We start from the raw sequence: 26,377 nt of genomic DNA, 5'->3' as shown, positions 1-26,377 counted from the left end.
GGCTTACGTAGATTACCATGGTGGAGGACGGTTTTGCATTTTCTGAGGGGTCTCACATACCTGAAGGCATTCCGCTAGCAGATCCCTCCTCATCCCAACAAGTAACGGTGGCCGAGGAAGGACTATCTAAGAAGGCAAGGGAGGTGGTTGAACTGAGCTCTTCTGAGGACGAATATAGTGTGTTCAACTTAGCTGATCAGTCCGAGGATCCCTCTGGTGACCTGGGAGACCCTCATCTGTCCGAAGCCGATCTTCGGTCCCTAAGAGTTGGTACTCAGGCTGAGATGGTTTTAAAAAGACAGCCCCAAACCAGTCTTCTTGACCTGCTTGAAGGCGGTGCCAAGAAGGGTGCACCGGAAGAGTCGCAGCCCCAGCCCCCAACACCTCCGCCCCAGATTTTAACTGTGCAAACCAGGTCAACCTCTGTCCCCACAGTATCAGACCCTCAGACAGAGTCTCATGACCCAAAAAGGAAGAGACTTTCCAAGGGTAAGGAGCCAATGGATGGGACCAAATCCGATTCCCCGCCCGAGGAGGGTGGATTTCGCAGACCTCCAAAGCGACTGAAGCTCGGTGGTCAACGGAAAGGTAGGAAGACCATCCAGCAGTTCGAGGCTCAAGCCTGGCTGCCTGCTGCCATGCTCCATGATCAGCCCTTGATGGATAACGCATCAATACGGGAATCTCAATGAGCCGAGGGGGCTCTTGTAGCCGATGCCCTGGAGAAATCTCTTCTTCTTCCCACTGACATGGCCGAGCTAAGAAATATGAGTGGGTCAGAGGTTGTCCTTGACCTTAAGAAATATCTAGGCATGGTGGGTCCTTTGGTACCTATTTACTTTATTCGAATTTTGTCGCTTAGTACTCTCCTTTCTCTTTACAGAGTTACTTGTTTTTATTGGCAGGCTATCCAAGCTCTTTTCAGGTTAGACGATGAGGTCGATGGCCAGAGCAGTGCCTTAGCGCAAGAGCGTGACAAGTTCTTGAAAGCTGCTAGTACCCTCAAGAGATCTGAGGCCAACCTAAAAAAGGCGACCGAGGATCTGGAGGAGATGACAAAGGCCAGGGATACTGCTGCCTCCGACCTAGCCGTGGCTAGGAAGCAAGCTGAGGATCAAACCAATCGCTTGCAAGACGTTGAGGGCCAACTACAGATTGCCAAAGGGGACATTACCTACCTGAAGGAAAAGTTGACCGAGGTAATCCATAAGAAAGGTATTGCCGAGTATGCTAGGGACGAGGCTGTGAGAGCCAAAGATGAGGCGGTATTTGCAAAAATAGACGCTGAGCGCTCTGTAGAACAGGCGGAGGAGGTGGCTTTCGCAGATGGGGTGGCTAAGACTGAAGCCACCCTTCAGGCTCAAGTTCCTGCAGTGTGCAGGCATTACTGTTCTCAGACCTGGCATGAAGCCCTCAACCAAGCAGGGGTTGATGCCTCATCTGACCTTAGCAGGGAAGACAGGGTATATTACCCTATTGCAATTCGCGAGACTGCCCCTGCTGCTCCCGAGGAGGGGTCTGCATTACCAGCGACTGAGAGCCACAATAAGACCGCCGAGGATATATCCTCGGCTGACCAACCCTCCGAGGAGGTTGAACCCCAGAGAACGTTGGGGGGAGTTAGAACCGAGGGTCAAGAAATACCACAAGACATGGCGAGGCCTCCTGCGGACCCTTCAAGACAAAGCCTTTAGGCCTTGGTTAAAGCCTTTTGATCTGCTTGTCGAATTAATTTGCCTACTGAGTTGGGGAGACTGGTGTATGACATAGGACAATTCTGTTTATTTTCTCTTTTATTTCATTTTATTTCTTACCTCGGTGGCGTTGTAAGGAGACTGTATATTTTCTGTTTGAACTGAATGCTCAATACCTTGCTTCCAACTATGGATATTTTCTTTTACTTGCTTTACTCTATTATTCTGCTCAATATTTGTATTCTATTCTGGAGTTAGTCTTATGAGATCACCTGCTATCCTTCAAATATAAATCTAAGGACCGTACTATAACTTGAATCTAGGTAACACTCTGGTTTTTCTACAGATAGTTATTTTCTCCATAGGTTTGAGTCCGAGGACCATGCAATACCTTGGTTCTGTCTAGTACCCAGGTATAACGGTGTGAATAATTTTACCATAGGCTTGGGTCCGAGGACCATGCAATGCCTTGGTTCTGTCTACCACTTCTATTTTTCTGTAAGTATCTAGTTTCCCCATAGGTTTAAGTAGGAGGACCATGCAATACCTTGGTTCTGTCTAGTACCCAGGTATAACGGTGTGAATAGTTTTACCATAGGTTTGGGTCCGAGGACCATGCAATGCCTTGGTTCTGTCTACCACTTCTATTTTTCTGTAAGTATCTAGTTTCCCCATAGGTTTGAGTCCGAAGGCCATGCAATACCTTGGTTCTGTCTAGTACCCAGGTATAACGGTGTGAATAGTTTTACCATAAGCTTGGGTCCGAGGACCATGCAATGCCTTGGTTCTGTCTACCACTTCTATTTTTCTGTAAGTATCTAGTTTCCCCATAGGTTTGAGTCCGAGGACCATGCAATACCTTGGTTCTGTCTAGTACCCAAGTATAACGGTGTGAATAGTTTTACCACAGGTTTGGGTCCGAGGACCATGCAATGCCTTGGTTCTATCTACCACTTCTATTTTTCTGTAAGTATCTAGTTTCCCCATAGGTTTGAGTCCGAGGACCATGCAATACCTTGGTTCTGTCTAGTACCCAGGTATAANGGTCAGGTATTCTTCCAGATATTAGGGCCTAGAAGCCCTGTCAATTGGCGTTTTTATCTGCTTATGTGCATGCAATACTTGAAAATGAGGACTTACTAATATTTGAACAAGTGAGAATATGATTAAATGTTAGTACACTGTTAAATGTACATAAAACATTATATGATACCCAAAAGGAGGCTTCTTAAATCACGTAAATACCTGTATGAATGTTGCGGGTTGGGGCATATGTTGAGATAGCTTTCAAGGCTCTGCAAAACCTGGGAATATGAAAGCAAACATACAAATCTGACAATGTCAATGCTCAGCTCAACGACTTCTAAGGAACTGAAACATTCAAAAAGTAGGACTTCTTAATTAATATGTGAACTTGACAAAGGATGTGAAAATGAATTATGTTCTTCAGTTCAACGCGAAATAGCATAGGCTAGCACTTCTGGTGACTGCAGAGTGCAGATACAAATGTCCCCTCTCTTTACTAGCACAGAAGCAAGCCTTATTGTTTAGCTTGTACATGGCCTTTTAAAGTCGGCAAAGATTTCTACAGTTTTATTGACACTTCTGCTAACTGCATGAAATAGACATTTCTGCTAACTGTATGAAATTGACTTTCATTCATCACTTGCTAACTAATCCAGAAATGTGCAATCCCTCACATTCCACATACATTGGGTGAGCGAAAGAATTATTAGATGAATTTGATCAATGACAGATATATCAAGAATTATTATTTTCACCCACAAATCAAAGAAAGAATACCATATGAGAGAAATCTTGTGACAGAGAGATTGCCCTTATAGTCAAAACTCACTTAGGAAGGAGAGAGAGAGAGAGTAAAAATATAGAGATAGACCACTCACCCCAAAATTTTCAAGGATACCACTGGGGTCATTTGTCACAATCCAACCAATCCTCCAGCCAGGAACAATCCACGTTTTTGATATAGACCCAAGTGTAACAACAGGTACAATTGATCCAAACTCTCCCATTGGCACAAATGGATCACTCCCAAAAACAATACGGTGGTAAACTTCATCAGCAATCACAAGAATGCCAAGTTTTTTTGCAGTCTCGGCAACCTAAAAAACGTGAAAACAAGAACTTTAATTTCAAGAAATATATCATTGGCACTGGTCCTAATCTCACATTGTGACAACAAAATTCAAAACAACCGAAATTTCAAGTTTTAAGGTGTAGTTTGACACACCTTTTCCAAATGCTGGTACGTGAAGACATTTCCACAAGGATTGCCAGGACTAATGATAACTATAGCAACAGTGTTCTCATCAGCTAGAGCTTCAACAGATTCAAGATCAATCTCCCAACTTTGGTCGGAAAGAAGACCAGAATGGCGGACTTGGAGATGGCTGAAAGCAGCACGAACATCATAGAATGGATAGCCTGGTTTAGGAAGCAAGATGTTTGCACCAGGGCGAGCAAGGACAGATAAAATGATTTCTATTGCTTGTGAGCAACGAACAATGAGATAAACATCATCTGCCGATAATTGGTACATAAGATCACGAGAGAGATATTCAGCAATTGCCCTGTTAAGGAATGGAAGTGTGATGAGCATCAATTAGAATGACAGTAGTTCGAAATTTTCATGTGCTTTTTGTTATACTCCTATGTTGGAACTTTAATTGATCTACAACCTTATTTTAGTTTGTTTTTTATTTTATTTTTATTTTTATAGAGTTTTAACTTATGGGGTCCGCTTCTAATGATTGTACTCTTTATCATCAGACCAAGACATTAATCGTAATTTGGTGTAGGCGAGGTAAAGATTGAATCATAAATCTCTTATTCAATCATAAAGACTTTATCAGTTGAACTAACTAGAACTCACCCAATCTTATTTTAGTTGGTTATGCTTCTTTGTGAGGAAAGAATAAGCCCACATTGATAGTTTTTTTCTTTCCCTTTTCTAATGTTACAAAATTTCCTTAGCTTAGCTCAAAATGTCATATTTAGCACAACTCTTGATATTTTAAACTTGAATCCAAGGTGATTAAAAAAAAAAACTTGAATCAAAGGTTATTTTTTTAAAATAGAAATATATTTAAAATTTTAAAATAATTTTTGTTTGGTAATTCTATTGTTTAGAGAGAAATAATTTGCAATTTTCTAAACAAAAAGTAATTAATTGTAAAAGGCTGTTGGTATTCTCAAGAGCTAGCTAGCCGTATGTGAAAATTCTTCCTTATCAAGTAGAAATGTCACAATAGGCAGGGTCTGATATGATGAGCAAGTGTATATGATAGCAAGTGTCTTCTACAAAATAACAAACCTCGTTCAATTCTAGAATCAGTTTTCTAAATAAAAAAAAAAAAAAATCAGAGATTCATGCATAACAGGAACAATGTAAAATGTCATTTTCTTGTCACTTGTGAAACCAAACATTCAATCCTTTGTATCAAATCAGAAAACTATTGTCCTTGCTTTGCAAACTTGTCATTTATGTTTGATATTTTGACAATGAAAAGCAACTAAAATTGTCAAAGATTTCAATTCAGAGTTGCTCAGATTTGGAGCTATTGAGATACCATTCGAGAAAAGAAGCTGGTTAAAATAAATTCTCAAAGTTCACCTAATTTGACCAGTTGTACTAGCAAAGCAATAGAAGAATCTAAAGACCTATCGATGCTCACTTTATATGAATTGATGGGGTCTCTGAAACAAGTATTTCAATCAAAACTCAATATCCCACAAACGAAACATACGAAGTGAAACAAGGAAAAGAGGAGGCGGTATAAGCATATTTTTTTATTATAATAGGAAAAGGAGGAAGCGATGAAATAAGCATTATATAAATTGTAACTTTTCTTTTAGAGAAGAGTATTTTAGTTGTATTTGTATATTGAAATTCTCTTCAAATTTAATGGATGATGTAAATAAATAAAAAAATTGTTTTGATAATAAATAATTACAAGGGGAGTAAGGGAGGGATTTGAACCTAGATACCTCACATGGAAACATCATGAGATATCATTTAAGAAAAGAATTTAGTTTAAATAAATTCTCAAAGGTCACCTCAAAAGTATGACCAAGTTGTACAGGCAAAGTAATGGAAAAATCTGAAGACTTGTCGATGCTTACTTATTATAAATTGATGGGGTCTCTTAAAGCAATTATTTCAATCAAAACACAATATCCCACAAAACAAACTTATGAAGTGAAGCAAGGAAAAAGAGGAGGCAGCAATAAGAAGTATCGATTTGGAAAAAGATGAGGCGATGATAAGAATTTATTATAATTTTTTTTTTTTTTTTTTAGAGAAGAGTATTATTATTGTATTTGTATAGAAAATATCTATTCTACAATTTAAAGAATAATATATAACCAAATTTTAATGGATGATGTAAATATAAGAGATTTTTATTTATTTTTTATTTTTTTATAATTAGTATTACTTTGAATTTGGATCATTTGCTAAGTTTATTTTGGTTTTAAGAGATTTTTTTTAGAGGATTTTTTTAGAAGTGATTTCAAGAGATTAATTGTTTTGCATGTGAATATTATATTCATGAATTTATTTTCAAAATTGTCTGATTTTAGATTAAAATGTTTTCTACTTGATGGATTATTAAACACAATATTTCTTTTTATACTTTTTCTTATGCTTTATTATCTTTATTTGATGTTATATAAAAATATTGAAAATTAATTTGAAAGTTGTGTAAATTTCTTTAGATATTTTTAGTAAAATTTTCTAACTTTTACAAATTTAATCCTCTTATTTGTATTTAATTAATTATAAAATTAATTATGACAGCATCTCTATTTGATGTCCAATCGAATCCCAGTCCAACATCAAGACCTTGAACCTCCTTCTTTTCTAAATCTTTGAACAGTTTAATTTTTAAACATTGGGTACAATACTGAGTGGTGCGACTATGGTTGATAATGTTTAGACTTAAGATAGTATATCAAACTAAAATATCAGTAGTTTACTCTACATAGAACTTTATTATCCAACTTTCAAAAGTTCTATTTCAAATAAAATTCTATTACCAAAATTGTCAACTTTCAAGAAATGTAATGTAAAATTTTATATTTATTTTTATTATATTATATAATAAAAGTTGAGTCCTAAAAACTATGGTTGCACCAAGTGGGAAATAGCTCTCTATGGCAACTGTTGACACTCTCATTAATTATTAAAGTAAATTTTTTTATTTATTGTTAAGAGAGTTTATCCTAAAACTTCAATCCATTTCAGTCGACTTAGATCCATTGGTCCACTTTAGTCTAGTTCAGTCAACTTAGGTCCATTCAGTCTATTTCGGTGCAATTCGCTTCACTTCGGTGCATTTAGTCCAATTCAAAAATCTATAATTGTACTTCAATTGAAATTCTATTACCAAAAGTTTCAAGCAATTAGAATAAAATTTGGTATTTATTTTAAATATTTTAATTATATATCATAATTTTATCATTTTTTTTTTGTTTTAATATATTAAAATTTACACACTACACAGCATGTTTGCACCAAATGTCTTAATATGTGAATGTGTTACACATATTAAAATTAATGTGGTTTTGTCATATGACTCATTAATTATTAAGATATTTAATTTACTTTAGTAAAAGTCTATCAAGGTGTCAAGTGTGGCTTACTAATTATTAATATAATCTTGATTTAATTACATATAATTTTGAGTAAAGTCATGCATTGTACGAGCATAATACTAGTATGTATACAGGTATACTTATATGGACATGAGATTATTGTGATTGTGACTTGAACACAAAATATCCTTCAATTTGGTTGAAGGATGGATTGAAGATTGCTAAAACAGAATTACAATGAATCTCTGGCTATGAGCTTGTTAGAAATTCTTTGTTCTTCATGTTCTTCGTGTTCTTCGTGTGTTCTTCGTGTTCTTGGATTTGTGGTGGAAGTTCTTCGGGGCTTTAGACGCTTGAATCCGTAGAGCTTCACTGATTTGTGCTTTGTTGGTGTTTTCGGACACTTTAGGCTTGATTCCCGCAAACTTTTGGATCTAGGCGGATGATTTGGATGATTTCTCTTCGAACGTTCTTCGTATTCGAAGTTGAAGTTCTTGAAGTTCTTGGAGGCTTTAGAGCTTTGTTCCGACAGAGCTTCTGGACTTCTGAATCTTCTCTGATGCTGCTTGTGCTTCAAATGGCTCTTGGTGTCTCCCTAATGGCTTAGGAAGGCTTCTATTTATGGGAGTTTTGGGGTAGGTAAGCGACACGTGGCGGAGTCTGATTGGTGACACGTGGCAGAGCTTGATTGGTCCGCTTATGTCATCGCCTGCACGTGCGAGACTGATTGTGTCATCGCTTACACGTGCGAGGCTGATTATGTCATTGCTTACACGTGCGATGATGTGTGATTGGTTCTTGTATGACACTTGGCGAATTTCTGTTGGCTTCTGAATAGCAATAGTAAAACCTAGCAGTAGCATGTGGCGCTTTGTAATTGGCTGCATTTTGTGGACTTGGTAGTGTGATGTGTCAGCTTGTGATAGGTCGGGAATTTTCCTTCTCTACAAAGAGATTAATTGTTTTGCATGTGAATATTATATTCATGAATTTATTTTCAAAATTGTCTGATTTTAGATTAAAATGTTTTCTACTTGATGGATTATTAAACACAATATTTCTTTTTATACTTTTTTCTTATGCTTTATTATTTTTATTTGATGTTATATAAAAATATTGAAAATTAATTTGAAAGTTGTGTAAATTTCTTTAGATATTTTTAGTAAAATTTTCTAACTTTTACAAATTTAATACTCTTATTTGTATTTAATTAATTATAAAATTAATTATGACAGCATCCCTATTTGATGTCCAATCGAATCCCAGTCCAACATCAAGACCTTGAACCTCCTTCTTTTCTAGATCTTTGAACAGTTTAATTTTTAAACATTGGGTACAATACTGAGTGGTGCGACTATGGTTGATAATGTTTAGACTTAAGATAGTATATCAAACTAAAATATCAGTAGTTTACTCTACATAGAACTTTATTATCCAAGTTTCAAAAGTTCTATTTCAAATAAAATTCTATTACCAAAATTGTCAACTTTCAAGAAATGTAATGTAAAATTTTATATTTATTTTTATTATATTATTATATAATAAAAGTTGAGTCCTAAAAACTATGGTTGCACCAAGTGGGAAATAGCTCTCTATGGCAACTGCTGACACTCTCATTAATTATTAAAGTAAACTTTTTTATTTATTGTTAAGAGAGTTTATCCTAAAACTTCAATCCATTTCAGTCGACTTAGATCCATTGGTCCACTTTAGTCTAGTTCAGTCAACTTAGGTCCATTTAGTCTATTTCAGTGCAATTCGCTTCACTTCGGTGCATTTAGTCCAATTCAGAAATCTATAATTGTACTTCAATTGAAATTCTATTACCAAAAGTTTCAAGCAATTAGAATAAAATTTGGTATTTATTTTAAATATTTTAATTATATATCATAATTTTATCATTTTTTTTTTGTTTTAATATATTAAAATTTACACACTACACAGCATGTTTGCACCAAATGTCTTAATATGTGAATGTATTACACATATTAAAATTAATATGGTTTTGTCATATGACTCATTAATTATTAAGATATTTAATTTACTTTAGTAAAAGTCTATCAAGGTGTCAAGTGTGGCTTACTAATTATTAATATAATCTTGATTTAATTACATATAATTTTGAGTAAAGTCATGCATTGTACGGGCATAATACTAGTATGTATAAAGGTATACTTATATGGACATGAGATTATGATATTATTTAAACTTGTAAATTATTTATAACATTATCAAATTATTATTTATAACTTATTGATAATATAAATAGTCCATTTAGTGACAAAAATGATACATAAATTTTAACAATACAATGTTGATGAATCTAATTTTTATAAATTCATACACGAAAATAACTTTATTTAATTAACTAAAATAATATAACAATGATTCAATTTTAATTAGCATATTTATGAAGTGGTGAAATATTTTAATCATGATGTTTATTATATATATATATATGAGAAAAACATAAATTAATCAATTAGCTTGTGTGGGGTCGTAAAATCTGTTCCCCGAGGAGTTTTGCACAGATTCTCACTTGAACTATTTAAACAGCATATGTATAAGAAAACAAAAAGGGAAAAACACTCCACAATGGGAAACTCAAGCAATTGATTTCTCTAAACTCATGTATTACAACTTCAAGTTAGATATTACAATAGATAACTCTCACATTCCCGTGGTGTTATCTTTACTCTCTCCCTCTCTCTGGTTGATTTTTCTTCTTCTTTTTTTTATTTTTTTTTATTTTTATTTTTTTTATTTTTTTATAGATCCCCCCTTCCTTTACCTCTCCTCCACATTTTATAGCTTTAATCTTTGCTCTTATCACTATAGCTATCCTATTACTTGCTAAAGCCTTAGGGATATTTTTCTCAACTTTATTGGATTCCTCCCCTCCTTTATCCTGGAACTCTGACTTTTAGGGGTTGTTGGTATTGTTCAGGCTATCTCACTTGCATTTAATGTGGTAGAGGTGAGGTAAGAACATCATCACTAATGCGAAGGTAAAAATCTTCAACCTTCTTGCATGTTCTAGAACCTTCCTGTGGTTCTTGGAATCTCTTGGTAATCACACGTGGATCACCCGTGCACCATACCTCGGCTAAGGTGGCACCTTACCATCTTCACAGGAACTAATCTTTTGTGTCACTCATTTTTTCCATGATACTTGGGATGATCCCGCTATTCTCCTTTTGTGGTTCATTATCCACTGAGCATTCATTTCAAAACACAGGCCAAGCCCAATTCTTTCCCATGGCCCAATTGCTTATTGGGCTTTAGGCCCAAGAGGTGACTATTCAACTCCCCACAATAGCCCCCTACGATCTCTAGGTCATCATAACTGACGTAGGGATTATGGTTCGAGAGAGACGAAGCAATCATTAACTAGCATTTATGATCAGTTGCGGCGTTAGGCAATAAATGCCACGAACACGCCCATGCTCCATGCCCCACGATCATCAGCGCGTGTTGCTGAATGGACGGCCAGATGAACCCTTTGGAAAATGGAAAAAGGACAGGAAAGGAAGGGTCTCACCTATCCCTTCCTCTCCCTTGCTTTTCCTATATAAGGGAGATTCCATACCCTTCTTCAAGCTCCTCCATTATTACTTTATCAATACTCTAAAATTCTCTTTTTTTTCTCAACCACTTCCTTCTCCGACGATTAGCGACCCCCCTTTCCTCTGCTTCTTTTTCCTGTTTGTAAGTCCCTCAACTTTTCTTCCTCTAGATTAGTCTTGTCTTTATATTTTTCTTCCTAGTTTGTTTTTGTTTACAATGGGGAAATTTAAATCTATGGTTGATAGTCCTAAGAGATTAGCTGAGTTTAGGAGGAAATATAATTTTCCTAATGATGTAGAAGTAATTTATTGCCTGGAATCCAAGGCAATACTTTCAAGGGGGGAAGGCAGAGCGATAATCCCACTCGTTGCCATTGTAGAGAGGGGAGTGGGGATTCCCATGAGTGACCTTCTTACCAACTTCCTACGTCACTTTAAGGTCTGTCTCGACCAATGTACTCCTAATGTCTTTAGGATTGTTAGTAGTATAGACACCCTTAATAAGAGGCTCGGATTGAAGCTTACTGAGCACGACGTCAACTATGTTTATAACTTTCAAGATAGTAAAACCTCTGAGTTACTTTAAGATCTAGCATGTGGAGGTAAGCCTTATCTCAAGCCTTTTGGATTTTGACAAGGAAATAGAGGGAGATTATTTAATCATCTTGGGGAACTGGTACCCTGGCGGAATCTATTGCCCCACTAGTGCAGGTAAAGCAGGAGGGTAGAATTAATAGGATTTTCTTTTAACTAGCTTATTATTTTAATCTTTTTTCTGAGTTGTATTTCATATTCTACATAACTAACATTTACTTGTTTCTTTTTTAGAGAAACACGCCTTTAAGAAGAAGAGGCAGTTAATCAACTCCACAAACTTGAACAAGTTGCTAAGGTCTCCAATTTACCCGCACAGCAATAATTAACTCTGTGCAACCTACCTAATACGCGGCTACTCTCCTATGTATCAAAGCTTCTAGGCTATAGGAAAGGGTATAACTGCGAAGCATCCTCTACTCCCTTATATTGATGTTCACAACAAGGGATACATTTTATCCCCTTCTGAGCAAGCCTGCCGAGAAGAAGGAAGGTATCGAAGCAACTCTTCTCCTCCTTTCACCCTCGAGGACCTTGAGGTTACTATCATAAAGCCAACTCTAACTGACAGCCCGTGACACCAAAGGAAGAAGAAGAAAATGAGCAATGCCCCTCCCCACAGTCCTTCCCCTCCTCGAAAAGAATCTGACGTTCAAGAAGCCAAACTTTTAGAAGAATCTCCAGTCGAGATGACGTTTCAATGAAGTGGGGTGACCCTTGCACAACTTTTGGCCACTCCTACCATGCCCAAAACTCAAACTCCTTCAATCCTAACTACTAATACCCTCACAGTCACCCAAGCTGCTTCAACTACTACGATAGTAGCAATTCCTACCTGTGAAACTAGGGCCAGACGAAAGCGTCCAAAGGAGGCGAGCCAAACTTTCGCTGCCCCTAGCTCTGAAAATTCCCCTCCTGACCTAGGGGATTCCCATGTTAATGTCGTGGAGGCCTCCTGCCTACACGCATTCTTTTACCATGGATGGGGTTCCCCTTCTTGCGACCAACAGGGTCAGGCCGTGGAGGGAAGGTCGTGGGGGCAAGGTAGCTAAAAGCGTGGGTGAAGCCCTCCTCTTGCCTAAAGACATAAAGCACTGGGCCAAGTGGGATGATGAATCCCTCCTACTCAACATGAAGAGAGAGGCTATCATGGTAATAAATTCTTCCCTTTCTTATTACTGCCTTCATTTTTCTATCTCCCTCATTTTTTATGAAACCATTATCTTCACTAAATGGTAGGGGTATTAATGCTCTGTGGTGATCGAGGAGAGGTATCAAGCGGCCAAGGCTAGGGCCAAGGAGTTAAGCAACGACAATGAGGATCTTCTTAAGAAGATTTCAGATGTCATGAATAAGGTCTCAGAATCTAAGAGGTTGCGGTCCAAGGTTGAAGAGAACACCAAGTCCATCATGGACAAGGCAGATGCTTTAGAGAAGGAATTGCAAGAGGCCAGGACTGCTCTTGTGAGGAAGGATGCTAAGCTGAAAAGCTAAGTGACAACTGATGATGCTAAAATTCAAGAGGCCTACTGCCAAGGTCAGTATGACTGCACCGCCACTGTAAAGCCCGAGGTGCAGCAGAACTTTCAAGTCTATTTTACCAAAGGGTGGATTGTAGTTTTGGACAAGTTAGAAGTGGAGGCTGCATCTTCCTTGAGGCAAGAGCGTAATGTTCCTATCCTCACAAAGCTAGTCATCATACCAAACCCCGAGATCCAAGCCATCATCAATGACAAATCTCCTATCAAAAAGGTTGAGAGGGCTGGGCCTACCACAACATGTGGAGGAGAGGCGACCACTTATGCTGCATTATCTTTAACCAAAGAGCGTCATGTTTAACTTACTTTGAATTTTCATTTCTCTAAAAACAATTCTATGGTTTGCCCAATTTTGGGGGCTTTTATTTTGTACTTAATTACTTTATATGTTTGGAACTTTTATTTATGAAAGTATCTTTTAAGTATTTTCTTCTTATCAATCTATGCCTCATACTCATATCTTTTACTTTGTTCAGACATATTTTTTCCCACAGGAAAATACCACTAGCTTTCTATTGGATTAATAATTTACTAAGTTTTAACAATGTCTGATAGTTAAACAACTTGATCAAACTTAAAGTAATAACCTTGGCTAATCACTTACCCAGGATTCTAGCTTCGTGAAACTCATACCTTATGTGCTAGCAAGTCTTATTGATGCTTCTGGCTAATGTCCATGTGAGCAAACTAAGTAAGACAATAGTTTGAGATCCATTCGTAGCAAAGATGAAGTCCATTACCTTGGAGCTTGTTTTTCTTTTTTGTAAAGTTTTTAGTTCGCTTCTTGTTAGTGTCCATGGAGTCATACCAAGATAGAAAACTCAATTCACAACTCATCCGAGGCAAAGACCAGGTCTAGTACTGCAGGATTTAATTTCAATAAAGTTTTAAATTCGTTTTCTATTAGTGACCTTGAAGTCAGACTCAGGCAGAGAACTAAATTTAAAACCCCCCTGAGGCAAAGACAAGGTCTAGTACCATGGGGTTTACTTTCAATAAAGTTTTAATTTCGTTCTCTATTAGTGACTTGGAAGTCAGACTAAGGCAGAGAACTCAATTTAAAACCCACCCGAGGCAAAGATAGGGTCTAGTACCATGAGGTTTACTTTCAATAAAGTTTTAATTATTTTTCTGTTAGTGACCCAAAAGTCAGACTAAGGCAGAGAATTTAGTTTAAAACTCACTCAAGGTAAAGATAGGGTCTAGTACCACAGGGTTTACTTTCTCTATGCAATCTTAATGTTCCTAGTCAGGCCATCACAAAACTCACTACTATAGACAAAATAGTAACATGATTAATTCACATCTTCTTACATAATTATCAAAAGTAATATTTCTTTAAATTAAAAACATTCCACGGCGTTGCTATAAGGCCCCTCCCAATAAATGTGATCCTATAAGGCCCCTCCCAAGTTGGGCTTAGCTTTCCCATAGCTGGATCTTAGGTATTTCCCAAAACTTTCCTTAGTACCAAATCTCTTGGAATTTCTATTAGTGACTTGGAAGTCAGACTAAGGCAGAGAACTCAATTTAAAACCCACCCGAGGCAAAGATAGGGTCTAGTACCATGAGGTTTACTTTCAATAAAGTTTTAATTATTTTTCTGTTAGTGACCCAAAAGTCAGACTAAGGCAGAGAATTTAGTTTAAAACTCACTCAAGGTAAAGATAGGGTCTAGTACCACAGGGTTTACTTTCTCTATGCAATCTTAATGTTCCTAGTCAGGCCATCACAAAACTCACTACTATAGACAAAATAGTAACATGATTAATTCACATCTTCTTACATAATTATCAAAAGTAATATTTCTTTAAATTAAAAACATTCCACGGCGTTGCTATAAGGCCCCTCCCAATAAATGTGATCCTATAAGGCCCCTCCCAAGTTGGGCTTAGCTTTCCCATAGCTGGATCTTAGGTATTTCCCAAAACTTTCCTTAGTACCAAATCTCTTGGAATAAACTCCCTATTTTTGATTCCCTTGTTGTATCCTTGGCAAATTTTCTATTGATAGTTAGCCAGCCTTATCGATGCCACATCTCAGCTTTCTTCTATCAAATCCAGAAGCTTGCAGAGTAATTGATCATTTTCTCTCACCTAAAACACGTCAGTTCGAGAAGTAGGGAGCCCAGTTTCCATAGGTATTACCATTGTTATTAATACCGTTCCGTTTCGGCCAGAATGACTGAAATATCTCATACCGGTGAGTAAACTGGAACAGCAACCACCCATGTTCCACCTTGGGTGGAATTTTAGCCCATTTTGGGCTATTCCGGGAGTTTTAGTCCGTTTCAGTCAATACCGGCCGAGATTAAAGATTCGGCCGTATGAATCTTTGGCCTTTTCCCCTGAATTTGATGTCCGACCCACTGCCTTACCAGAAAAAGAAATATATATATATATATATATAAAGGCTCCACTGCCTCTGTCTCTGTTTAAAATGAAGAAGAAAAAACACAAGAATGAAAAACAATAATAAAGAATGTGAGGGATTTTCACAATTTGCTCCAATACCAATGGGCTTGGTCTGCGATCGAATGCTATAAAAGATTTGTGCCCCCTCATCCTTCACCAATTGGTAGTTGGATGAATCGGTAAGACACACAGTCCGACAAGTGGTATCAGAGCCAAGGTCATAGGTTTGAGTCGTTGGAGCCGTATTGTGAGGGAGGGATAGTGAGGGATTTTCACAATTTGCTCCAATACCAATGGGCTTGGTTTGCGATCGAATGCTATAAAAGATTTGTGCCCCCTTATCCTTCACCAATTGGTCGTTGGATGGATCAGTAAGGCACACGGTCCGACAAAAAACAAAATGAAACAAACACAGCAGAGAAAGAAAGAATTAGGGGAAACAAAAAATAGAACAAAGAGGAGAGACTGAGACAGAGCACTGGTGAGTGGTGAGGCTCCAGACTTTTGAAAGTTGAAACTCTTGAATAAGAACATTGAGAAGTGTGTGAGACAAAGGAAATAAATGGAGTAGGTGATAAAGACATGGAGAGGTTCACGTGGGTGGGTTTGGGAAATGGGAAAAGTTAAATTTCAAGAATGTTCTTAGCTATTAATTAGTCAACATGTTCACTTTATTTACAAAAATGCAACAAATATTTTTTAATAACCAAATGCTAACTTTATTTGATAATTTTTTTAAAAAAGTAAATATATTAAATCCATTATATTATTATTTTTTATATATATATTTATATTTATTTATTTGTGGTAATCCGAATGGAAACAAAAAATAGAACAAAGAGGAGAGACTGAGACAGAGCACTGGTGAGTGGTGAGGCTCCAGACTTTTGAAAGTTGAAACTCTTGAATAAGAACATTGAGAAGTGTGTGAGACAAAGGAAATAAATGGAGTAGGTGATAAAGACATGGAGAGGTTCACGTGGGTGGGTTTGGGAAATGGGAAAAGTTAAATTTCAAGAATGTTCTTAGCTATTAATTAGTCAACATGTTCACTTTATTTACAAAAATGCAACAAATATTTTTTAATAACCAAATGCTAACTTTATTTGATAATTTTTTTAAAAAAGTAAATATATTAAATCCATTATATTATTTATATATATATATATATTTATATTTATTTATTTGTGGTAATCCGAAACGGTCTAAAACAGTACGCCGAAATAGACTGGTATCGAAATATTTCATTCCAATAGACAAATCGAAAGGGGCTCCGAAACGGTATTCATAACATTGGGTATTACTGCTTCTGCACTGTATATCATCAAGAAAGGAGTCTCTCCCGTGGAGCGCTGTGGAGTGGTCTGATATGCCCAGAGCATGCTCGGAAGCTTTTCCACCCATCGACCCTTTGAGTCATCTAGCCTCTTCTTCAGGCCATTCACAATGGACTTGTTGGTCGCTTCTACCTGACCGTTGCTTTGTGGATAAGACGGGATAGAATATCTGTTGACAATTCCTAATTCCAAACAATATCGTCGAAAAGCCTTACTATCAAATTGTAATCCATTCTCTAATATAAGGACCCTTAGCACACCAAACTGCATCGTAAGATTCTTCCAAATGAACCTCTTCACATTCGTGTCTTCAATATTGGCAAAGGGCTCTGCTTCCACCCACTCGATGAAATAATCTGTCCCTACTAGGAGCCATCTTCTACTTCCCATAGCCTTCGGAAAAGGGCCTACTATATCTAGCCCCTACTGGGCAAAAAGCCATGGACTAGATATAAGGGTTGAGAGGACCCTTGGGTTGATGAATCTTGGAGCAAACTTTTTGCATTGATCGTATTTTCTAAAGTACTCCAATGATGGTTTCTGCATGTTTGGCCACTAATAATCCTGAGTAAAAGCTTGGTGCACCAATTATCTGCCTCCCGTGTGACTTTCATATATCCCTTCATGCAACTCTTCCAGAAGTATTTCAATTGACTCAGGATGCACACATAGCAGGTAGGGCCCTGAATATGTCCTCTTATATAATTTCCCTTCTTCAGAAACCCAATACCATGGAGACCTACATCTGATCCGCTCAGACTCTTTCTTATCCTCGGACAAAATCCCATTTCAGAGATAAGCTACAATTGGATCCATCCAGCTTACGGATTGATGTATGCTCAGAACTAAGTACTTGTTGGAAGGAGTTAGGTTGGAAAAAGGAAAAAGTTCAACTATCACAATTCTCGAAAGGGGATCTTCCACTGAAGAAGCTAGAGTAGCTAAATAATTGGCATGACTGTTACCTCCCCTTGAGATATGCGTGATCTCTACCATCTTGAATTGATACTTTAGTATCCCAACCTCCTTTAAATAGATCATCATTCTTTGCTCCTTAGCTTTGAACTCGCTTGTAACCTGACTAACAACTAGCCGTGAATCACAGTGTAACTGCACTCTATTTGCCCCAACTTATCTAGACATTCTGAGCCCCACGAGGAGAGCTTCATACTCTACTTCATTATTTGAGGCAGGAAAACCCAGCCTAAATGATTTTTCCACTCTGACTCCTTCTAAAGAGATGAGAATAATTCCAACCTCTACCCCTCGGTAGTTTGACGCTCTATCCACATACACCTGCTATATTTGTTCCCGAGGTTCCATTGCCTTGCTTCCTTCTATTAGCAAAACTTTTGTTTTCTTGAAAAAGAATTCGGCAACGAAATCTACTAAAACCTACCCTTTGATGGAAGTCTGAGGCCTATATTGAATATCAAAAGCTCCCAAAGAGGCCCCCAACTTGGCTACCCTTCTAGTGAAATTCGACCTCCTATGTAACGCCTGCAGGGGTACTCGGTTAGCACAACTACCACATGGGCTTGAAAATAGTAGGGTAATCTCCATATGGCATGAATTATTGCAAGCGCAGCTTTCTCCAAAGGGAGATAACGTGTTTCTGCTTCCACAATAGTCTTGCTAACATAAAAGATTGGCTTTTGAACTCGTTGGTCTAGCTTTAACAAGATAGCACTCACCGCATGATCAATAACAACTAAATACATGTACAACGTTTCTCTAGGTACTGGCCTTGACAAGACGGGAGCTCAAGATAAATATAGCTTCAATTCGTCAAATGCTTGCTAGCATTCATCCATCCACTGAAAGCCTTTCCACTTTTTCGGCAGTTGGAAGAAATGTCGACATCTATCCGCAGACCGCAAAATGAATCGATTAAGAGCCGCAATCATCCCAGTAAGTCACTGGACCTCTTTAGGGTTCCTAGGAGACTTCAAACTTTACAAAACTACAATTTGATTTGGATTAACCTCTATACCTCAGTGAGTCACTAGATAACCCAAAAACTTTCCCAAGCTAACCCTAAAGGCGCACTTAGAAGCATTCAATTTCAGACGATGCTTGCACAATGTCTCAAAGGTTTCTGTGAGATTTTTAAGGTGATCTTCCACGGCCTTACTCTTTACCACCATGTCATCTATATAAGCCACCATATTCCTTCCTAATTGCTCTTTGAACATCTTGATAACCATTCTTTGATAAGTAGACCCCACATTCTTTAAACCGAATGGCATGACTTTGTAATGAAAATTACCAATGGGGGTAATAAAAGGGGTTTTCTCCTGGTCTTTGGGGGCTAAAGCTATTTGATGGTACCCTTAGAAAGCATTAAGAAAACCCATCCTAGGGTGCCCAAAAGTCGCATCAACAAGTTGATTAATCTTGGGCACAGGAAAAGGATCTTTTAGACATGCCTTGTTTAGATCCGTGAAATCCACACATACTCGCTGCTTTTCATTTTTCTTTTTCACTACTACCGTATTAGCTAACCACTCGGGATAAAAGACCTCCTTAATTACCCCAGCTTTTTTAAGTCTATCTACCTCCTCCTTTACTGCCCCGACGTGTACATCCGAGGACCTACGAGGTTTCTACTTCTTCGGTAGACATCAGGGGTCAACATTAAGCCAATGACAGATACGTCCAAATTTCTAACTAGAAACAAGATTAATTCTACTTTTTCCAAGATAGAAAGGTTAGCTTCTACCTGGAAATACTTATCCTCAAGGTCAATGTGTATTTTTTTCAAATCACTCACATATGTCCTCGGGTGGAGGCTGTAGCTGCTACAAGGGATTTTTCAGTCTAGGCTCTTCTTGATTTCTATGTCCTATAGCGACTATCTGGCATTTCCGTGCCACACTCTGGTTTCCATGTATTTCTACAATACCTTTCTTGGTGGGGAATTTTACCTTATGATGTAAATAAGAAGGAACTGCACCCATGGATGAATCCAAAAACGTCCAAGAATTACTGTATAGAGGGAGTAGGAGTGCACTACTATAAAATGGACCATTTCTTTTCTTCCTTCGACTTCCACGGGAAGGGTCACCTGCCTGGCTAGTAGAACGATACTTCCGTCAAAGGCTATCAATAGGCTGTTATACTCTGTCAAATCTTCGGGGGTAAGTCGTAACCCTTCATTATAGGTCAGGGTAAATTATTTTTGCCCCACTTCCTTGATCTATCGTAACGCTTTTTACATCGAAACCCCCAATCCGCAATGTAACTACGAGTGCCTCTTCATGGGGCTGGACAGTATCCAAAAGGTCTTTTCCAAAAACCAATGCATTCATCTTCCATACATCTCTTTTTAGGTGTAGGGCCTTCCAATTTTGAATCAGAAGCTGAGTTCATGGTCAATATCCTCAGTGGAGTTCTAATAGTCTCCACCTACTTCCTAATCGCGTGTATTACCCTTATGAGCCCTCGAGCTGGTCGAAGTTCTAGAAGTGGTTGCCCTTTTCAGGTCTTACGAACGAGAATCTTCCCGCACTAAAAATTCTCCCAAATAACCTACCTTTTCAAGCTGGTGCAAGTGGTCCCTTAGGGTTTGGTAATCCTCATTTGTATGCCCCTAGTCACGATGATATAAGCAGTAAAGGCTTTAGTTTCTTCTTGTTACATCCCCACTCATATTGTTCGGCTAGCAAAAGTATGACTTGTTCCTTATTTTTTCCACAATTCGGTATACAGGCTCTTTGTACAACGAACTAACCATTTCAGGCCTCAACTTTTGAGCCTGAGAGAAGAAATCCCTTCGATGTCAGACAGCTTGATCTACCTTAACCTCTTTCTTCTCTACGATGGGTGCTTTTGCTTTAGCCTTATCTCGCAACTGGTCATCTTCTAACCTCTTATATTCCTCCACTCGCTCTATTAATTTATTCATATCTGTGAATAGTTTCGAAGCCAGCAAAGCTCTCAAGTTGGAATTAATAGGGAGCCCTACCTTGAAGGTACTTGCAACAATTACACCGTTATCTCCCTCGATCTTGTTGTATAATTCCTAGTAATGATCTGAATAAGCCCTAAAGGTTTCGCTTCCTTCATTACCAATGAAAGGAGTAAGGCGAAAGGCTTCGGGGTCCTACTACACGTCACAAATCACACTACAAACGCTCTGATTAAGTCATCATATCCTCAGATAGCCTCTTTTTCTATCCCATCGAACCATCTCATAGCTATTGGCCCCAAGCTTGAAGGAAAAATTTTACACATCAGAGCCTTGTTTTTAGAATATACGGCCATACTTTGGTTATAATGACTGACATGCTCCACGAGATCCGTTTTGCTATCATAAATAATGAAAGCTAGCATCATTACTATAAACCTTTAGCACCTCGGGGACTTGAGATTGAGGTGCTAACGAGCGCTGAGGAACTGGTCCTTTACGTTTCTCCTTGTCTTGCTCACCCCGTTTACTCTTGTGGTGAGGTGGAGAGATTGTCCTCTCCCTGTGTGGAGACTGCTCTTGCTCTCTATGGGGAAGGGGTGATCTCCTATCTCGCTTCTTATTCCTATCGTCTAGCATGTGTTCATCGGCTCGGGAGTGACTGTATGTCGGGCTTGGTCATCACCGATGATGAAGCTCTTTGTCGGCATTCCTCTACAACAAGGCCACTTACTTCCTCAACATTTCCACCTCTCCATCCCTATTATAGTAGGACGGACCTTTTGTATTAGTAGCAATCCCTTCTGTTAGGTTCTAAGACTTTAGGAACTAATATATTAGAACTTCAATTTGTAATATGTTGGCAAACCATGATCAAAACATAAAGTCTAGGTTTAGGTTGCTCATAGTGTAATTTAATGTAAAATTGGAATCGAGTGATTGCAGGATTTATTGAACAAAATTTACAAGGCTCGATCGATCAAAAATTAGACTCGATCGATCGAAACATGTGCAGATTTATTTTTCTGTAGAATTTCCAATTCAGCCTAAGCCCGTTTGACGTGTAGGATTTTGTGTTTTACTTCAAGTATAAAAGGAAAAACCCTAGCTACATTTCAAAGGGTTTTTTGAGAGTTGTGTATTGAATCTTTTGTGAGATCTAGAGGTGTTTACCTTTATACACACCTATAGAGTTGTCAAGAACAAGATTCATGTCAAGAACTTGATGATCTCTTCAGTTGCTGCATAAAGAACTTTAAAGAAGATCTAAAACTTTTGAGTGAAGTCTCAAAGTCACAAGTAAGAGAACTTGTGGTTGCAGTAGATCAAGGAAAGAAGTTTTCCGTGGACTTAGAGCTGTCACGTGGTTATGGTAGTAAGTTTTCTACTCGAGGTAGTAATAGGATGTTAGTGTTCCAAGTTCTATTGTAAAAAAATTTCAATTCTTTCATAGTGGATTTGTTTTACCTTGAGGATAGTTAGGTTAAATCCTCCCTAGGCATATCGTTGTGTTCTTTATATTTCCGCATTATTTTTATGATATGGTTTTATTGTGTTAACCTAGAACTAAATAATTTATCTAAGTAATCACTTAACTAAATAACTAGGTTAAACAACTTGTGTTAAGGGTCTAAATACGTACACCTTCTTCTTGCGGAGGTGGGCTAGGTTGTCGTTGAGTCTCCTTATGAACCTTAGATCTCACACATCAATCTACATGAACAGATTCTTCTAAAAGGCTAGGTCGCTTCAAATGAACGGGACCATTCCATGATCGGTTCGCCATAGTCTAAATCAAACACCCTCTTGAGTCTTCTACTTAGTAGAGCCTTCCCACAGATGGCACCAATTGTGGGGTCGTAAAATCTATTCCCCGATGAGTTCTGCACATATTCTCACTCAAACTATTTAAACAGCATATGTATAAGAAAACAACTAGGGAAAAACAGTTCACAATGGGAAACTCAAGCAATTGATTTCTCTAAACTCACGCATTACAACTTCAAGTTAGATATTACAATAGATAACTCTCACGTTCCCATGGTGTTATCTTTACTCTCTCCCTTTCTCTGGTTGATTTTTCTTCTTTTTGTTCCCTTTTTGTCTCCTTTTTTTAGATTCCCCATTCCTTTACCTCTCCTCTACCTTTTATAGCTTTAATCCTTACTCTGATCACTACAACTGTCATGTTGCCTGCCAGAGCCTCAAGGATATTTTCTCAACTTTATCGGATTCCTCTCCTCCCTTATCCTGGAACTCTGACTTTTGGGGGTTATTAGTACTATTCAGGTTGTCTTACTTGCATTTAATGTGGCAGAGGTGAGATAAGAACCTCATCATTGATGCGGAGGTAAAGATCTTCAACCTTCTTGCATGTTCCAGAACCTTCTCATGGTTTCAAGAATCTCCTGGTCGTAATCAAACGTGGATCACCTGCACACCATACCTTGGGTAAGGTGGCACCTTACCATCTCCACGAGAACTAATATTTTGTGTCACTCATTTTTTTCAGTGATACTTGGGTTGATCCAGCTATTCTCCTTTCATGGTTCATTATCCACTAAGCTTTCCTTTCAAAACACAGGTTAGGCCCAATTCTTTCCTGTAGCCCAATTGCTTCTTAGGCTTTAAACCTGAGAGATGACTGTTCCACTCCTTACAGCTTGTGAATAAATCCAAGCTAGTTTGATAATAATAATAAATATAAATAAATAAATAAATAAAACATTTGAACATATAATCTAGTTTCATAATGAATTCTAACTTCAAACTACTCCACCTCACAAACTCTCAATACTTAACTTGTTTTGGTCGTTTATTATCCTGCTGTTAATAAGCAGAATATAAGTTTATAAGGTTGCGTGATGTCTTTTCTATTTTCTTGAATTCAGATTTCAGAAAAAATTTCATCTCGAGTCCATAAACAGCGCCCCTGGCTCTGGCCTGTGGTTAAGACTTTTTTTTTTTTTTTTCTTTAAGGAAGCCTGCGGTTAAGACTTAAGACCCAAATGCAGGTACTTTATTATATTTAAACCGAATAGGACAAAAAAATCCAGTGTCAATCATAAGATAAATGGATGTATAAAAAACTATGTTTTTCTGGAATTATCAATCATTAATTCGCAGTAAAATTATTACTCTTTTTATATACCCTTTAAGCTAGTAGTCAATACAGTACCAACCGTATATATGTACTGGTTATTAAATCGAAATAGGTACTTCTTTAAAATATACCACATAAGATATTGAGCTATACCACAAAAAATAGTGAGGATATTTTTTGGTGTTTGGCCGGTGTTGATATTTCGGTCCATGGAATAAAATTAAATTTTAAAATGTTAAAAATGAAGAAAAATATTATAAAACATGTTGTTATTATTATTATTATTATGTAGGAATATGTTATTTAAGCTAATAAATGCCTTCTCAAAAAAAGAAAGAAAAAAACTAATACAATGGGTTATTATACTTAGTGTGGGGATAAAAGCCCAAATTCATATATTGGGTCTTGGGCCTTATTTGAGGATGTGGGTATGTCCGAGAAGGAGTAAATGATTGGAAAAGACCCCGGAGTGGAAAATCACGTAAGGAGATGATAAAGGAATATAGTCCGAGGAGCGTATCCTTCTCGGATATGAGGAGTACTGGTCAAGCAAATACCTGGGCGGTTTGGGTGACCTTCCAGGAAGTTTCAACGATAAGGATGAACTCTAGGCACGTATAAAGATGATAAGAATAGAGAAATATCTAAGGGAAAAACTGTTACCACCGCATTAAATGCACTGCAGCAACTTTTCTGGCAGCATTTATGTGGAGAAGACTCTTGAACAGTGCAGCCTCAACTGCCACAACTCATGGAGGACCAAAAAAGATACCTGATGTGACATATACTCAAGTGAATGTTTAGATGAAGAACAAGTGTACGATCAAGATAGTCTGAGAGAAAACTATATAAATGTAATAGACTTATCATGAAAAAGGGGGGGGGGGAATCGAGGAAGAGAAGAAGAAGGAAAATTTACTGTAGCTCTAAGAATTGTATTAGCCTTTCAAACAATAATTTATCTCCTCGGACATCAGTTTATTCAAATTTCAAGTGTGTTTTTGTACTTGTTTCTTTTTAAAATCTTGAGTAACTGTTGTTTAATTCACAAACAGCCCAGTTCTTTCACCCACTTCTACAAATTCATTGTATTGGGCTTATTGGGCTCACATCTCATATCTTTTGAGCTTGGGCTACAAATTTGACCCTACACTTAGGATGATATTTGGGATTATAAAATATATGGATTTTAAATTATATTTGGGTTATACACACATATATTAGTAATACCAAAACAATATTCATGTATTAACCAATACTGAAATATTTTGTGTGTAACCCGAATATAATTTAACAATATTCATTGTACTACAAATATCTTGTGTGTAACGCATTATTTGTAGTACAATTTTTTTAAAGAACTATATGACTATAAAGATGAAATGAAAAATTAGAAGGAATTAGTAAAACTTTTTTTCCTCTGCAAAAGATATTAAAAAAAAGGGAAAAAAAAGGAAATCTTTCTTCTAATATAGGATAGGAGATTATGGCATTGAGCCATCTCTTAGTGCCTTAACTATTATTATTATGGAAACTCAAAGTCTCAAGGTAGAAATTTATATTTAATTTTGAATAAAATATTATTTTGGTTCCTAAACTTTATTAATGATTTGTTTTTCATCCCTAAACTTTAAAAAACTCGTTTTTCGTCCTTAAACTATTGAAAATTTCATTTTTTTTGTTCCTAAACTATTAAAAATGTTTTACTTAAGTTTTACCAAAAATTTGTTTTTCATCCATAAACTATTGAAAAAAGTTCTTTTTTATCCCTATTTTTGTCTCTAAACTATTAAAAAAAATCTTTATAAAGTTTAAAAATGAATTTTTTTTTTCTTTCAAATTTAGGGACAAAAAACAAACTTTTAGGGTGAGTTTGGCATCAATTTTAAGCTTTAGCTTTTATCTTTTAATTTTTATGTACAGTTTTTTAAAACATCACTTTTTCCCTTTTTTTTCTCACTTTTTTAAATTTTTTTACAGTATAAGTATACTTTAGCACACTTTCAGCAAAAAGTTAGATAAACTGTTCTTAAACAAATACTTAGGGTGTGCTTGTTTGGAGGTGAAATAGGGTGGATTGAAAACTTCGTAGAAAAATTGAGAAGTAAAACTTTTCTGAAGTGTGTTTGGTTGGGTAGGAAGAAAGGAAATTAAATTGTGAGGCCCAGGTGTTTTCTTCCCAAGCCCACCAAAAAGTTTTCTCTCTAAAATGGAGAGAAAATTGAAGGAAGAAAATGAGGCTACTTAATGGACAAAAATGCCCTTGTGCAAGTGCACATGGGCTTTGTCCGTACATTGCTCTTCTTCACCTTTTTCCCCCCTCCTCCTGGATGTTGCCTTTTTTTTTGGGAGGCAAGGCTTCTGTCCAGTGGAAATTTCCACTGGACACGTGTCCAAGAGTGGACACGTGTCCACCATCGGACACATGTCCACCATCCAACGTGTCCAGTGGAAACTTCCACTGGACACAAGCCACACCATTTTTTTTTCCTCCTAGACATTGCCTCTTCTTCTTCTTTTTTTCTTCCCTCGTTGCCTCTTCTTTCCTTTTTTTTTTTTTTTTAAATTTTATTTAAGTGTACGCAGCTCTTTTTTTTTTTATACA

The 26,377-nt window shown here is 37.2% G+C and overlaps 1 protein-coding gene across 1 annotated transcript in view; it reads right to left on the bottom strand.

Annotated features, from left to right (window-relative positions):
- LOC112000093 (probable aminotransferase TAT2) overlaps positions 1–26,377 on the bottom strand; it is a 42,455-nt gene that overhangs the window by 7,678 nt on the left and 8,400 nt on the right. The window contains exons 4-6 of the mRNA XM_065776191.1: positions 3,946–4,285; positions 3,599–3,817; positions 2,953–2,998 (exon numbers count right to left, since the gene is read on the bottom strand). Coding sequence (XP_065632263.1) covers positions 2,953–2,998; positions 3,599–3,817; positions 3,946–4,285 — 605 coding nt within the window. The remainder of the gene's footprint in view (positions 1–2,952; positions 2,999–3,598; positions 3,818–3,945; positions 4,286–26,377) is intronic.

Source organism: Quercus suber, unplaced genomic scaffold, assembly GCF_002906115.3.
Source record: "Quercus suber isolate HL8 unplaced genomic scaffold, Cork oak 2.0 scaffold_8, whole genome shotgun sequence".
Taxonomy (NCBI): domain Eukaryota; kingdom Viridiplantae; phylum Streptophyta; class Magnoliopsida; order Fagales; family Fagaceae; genus Quercus; species Quercus suber.
Note: the sequence above shows the minus strand (reverse complement) of the source record. Positions and strands in the feature narration are given on the sequence as shown.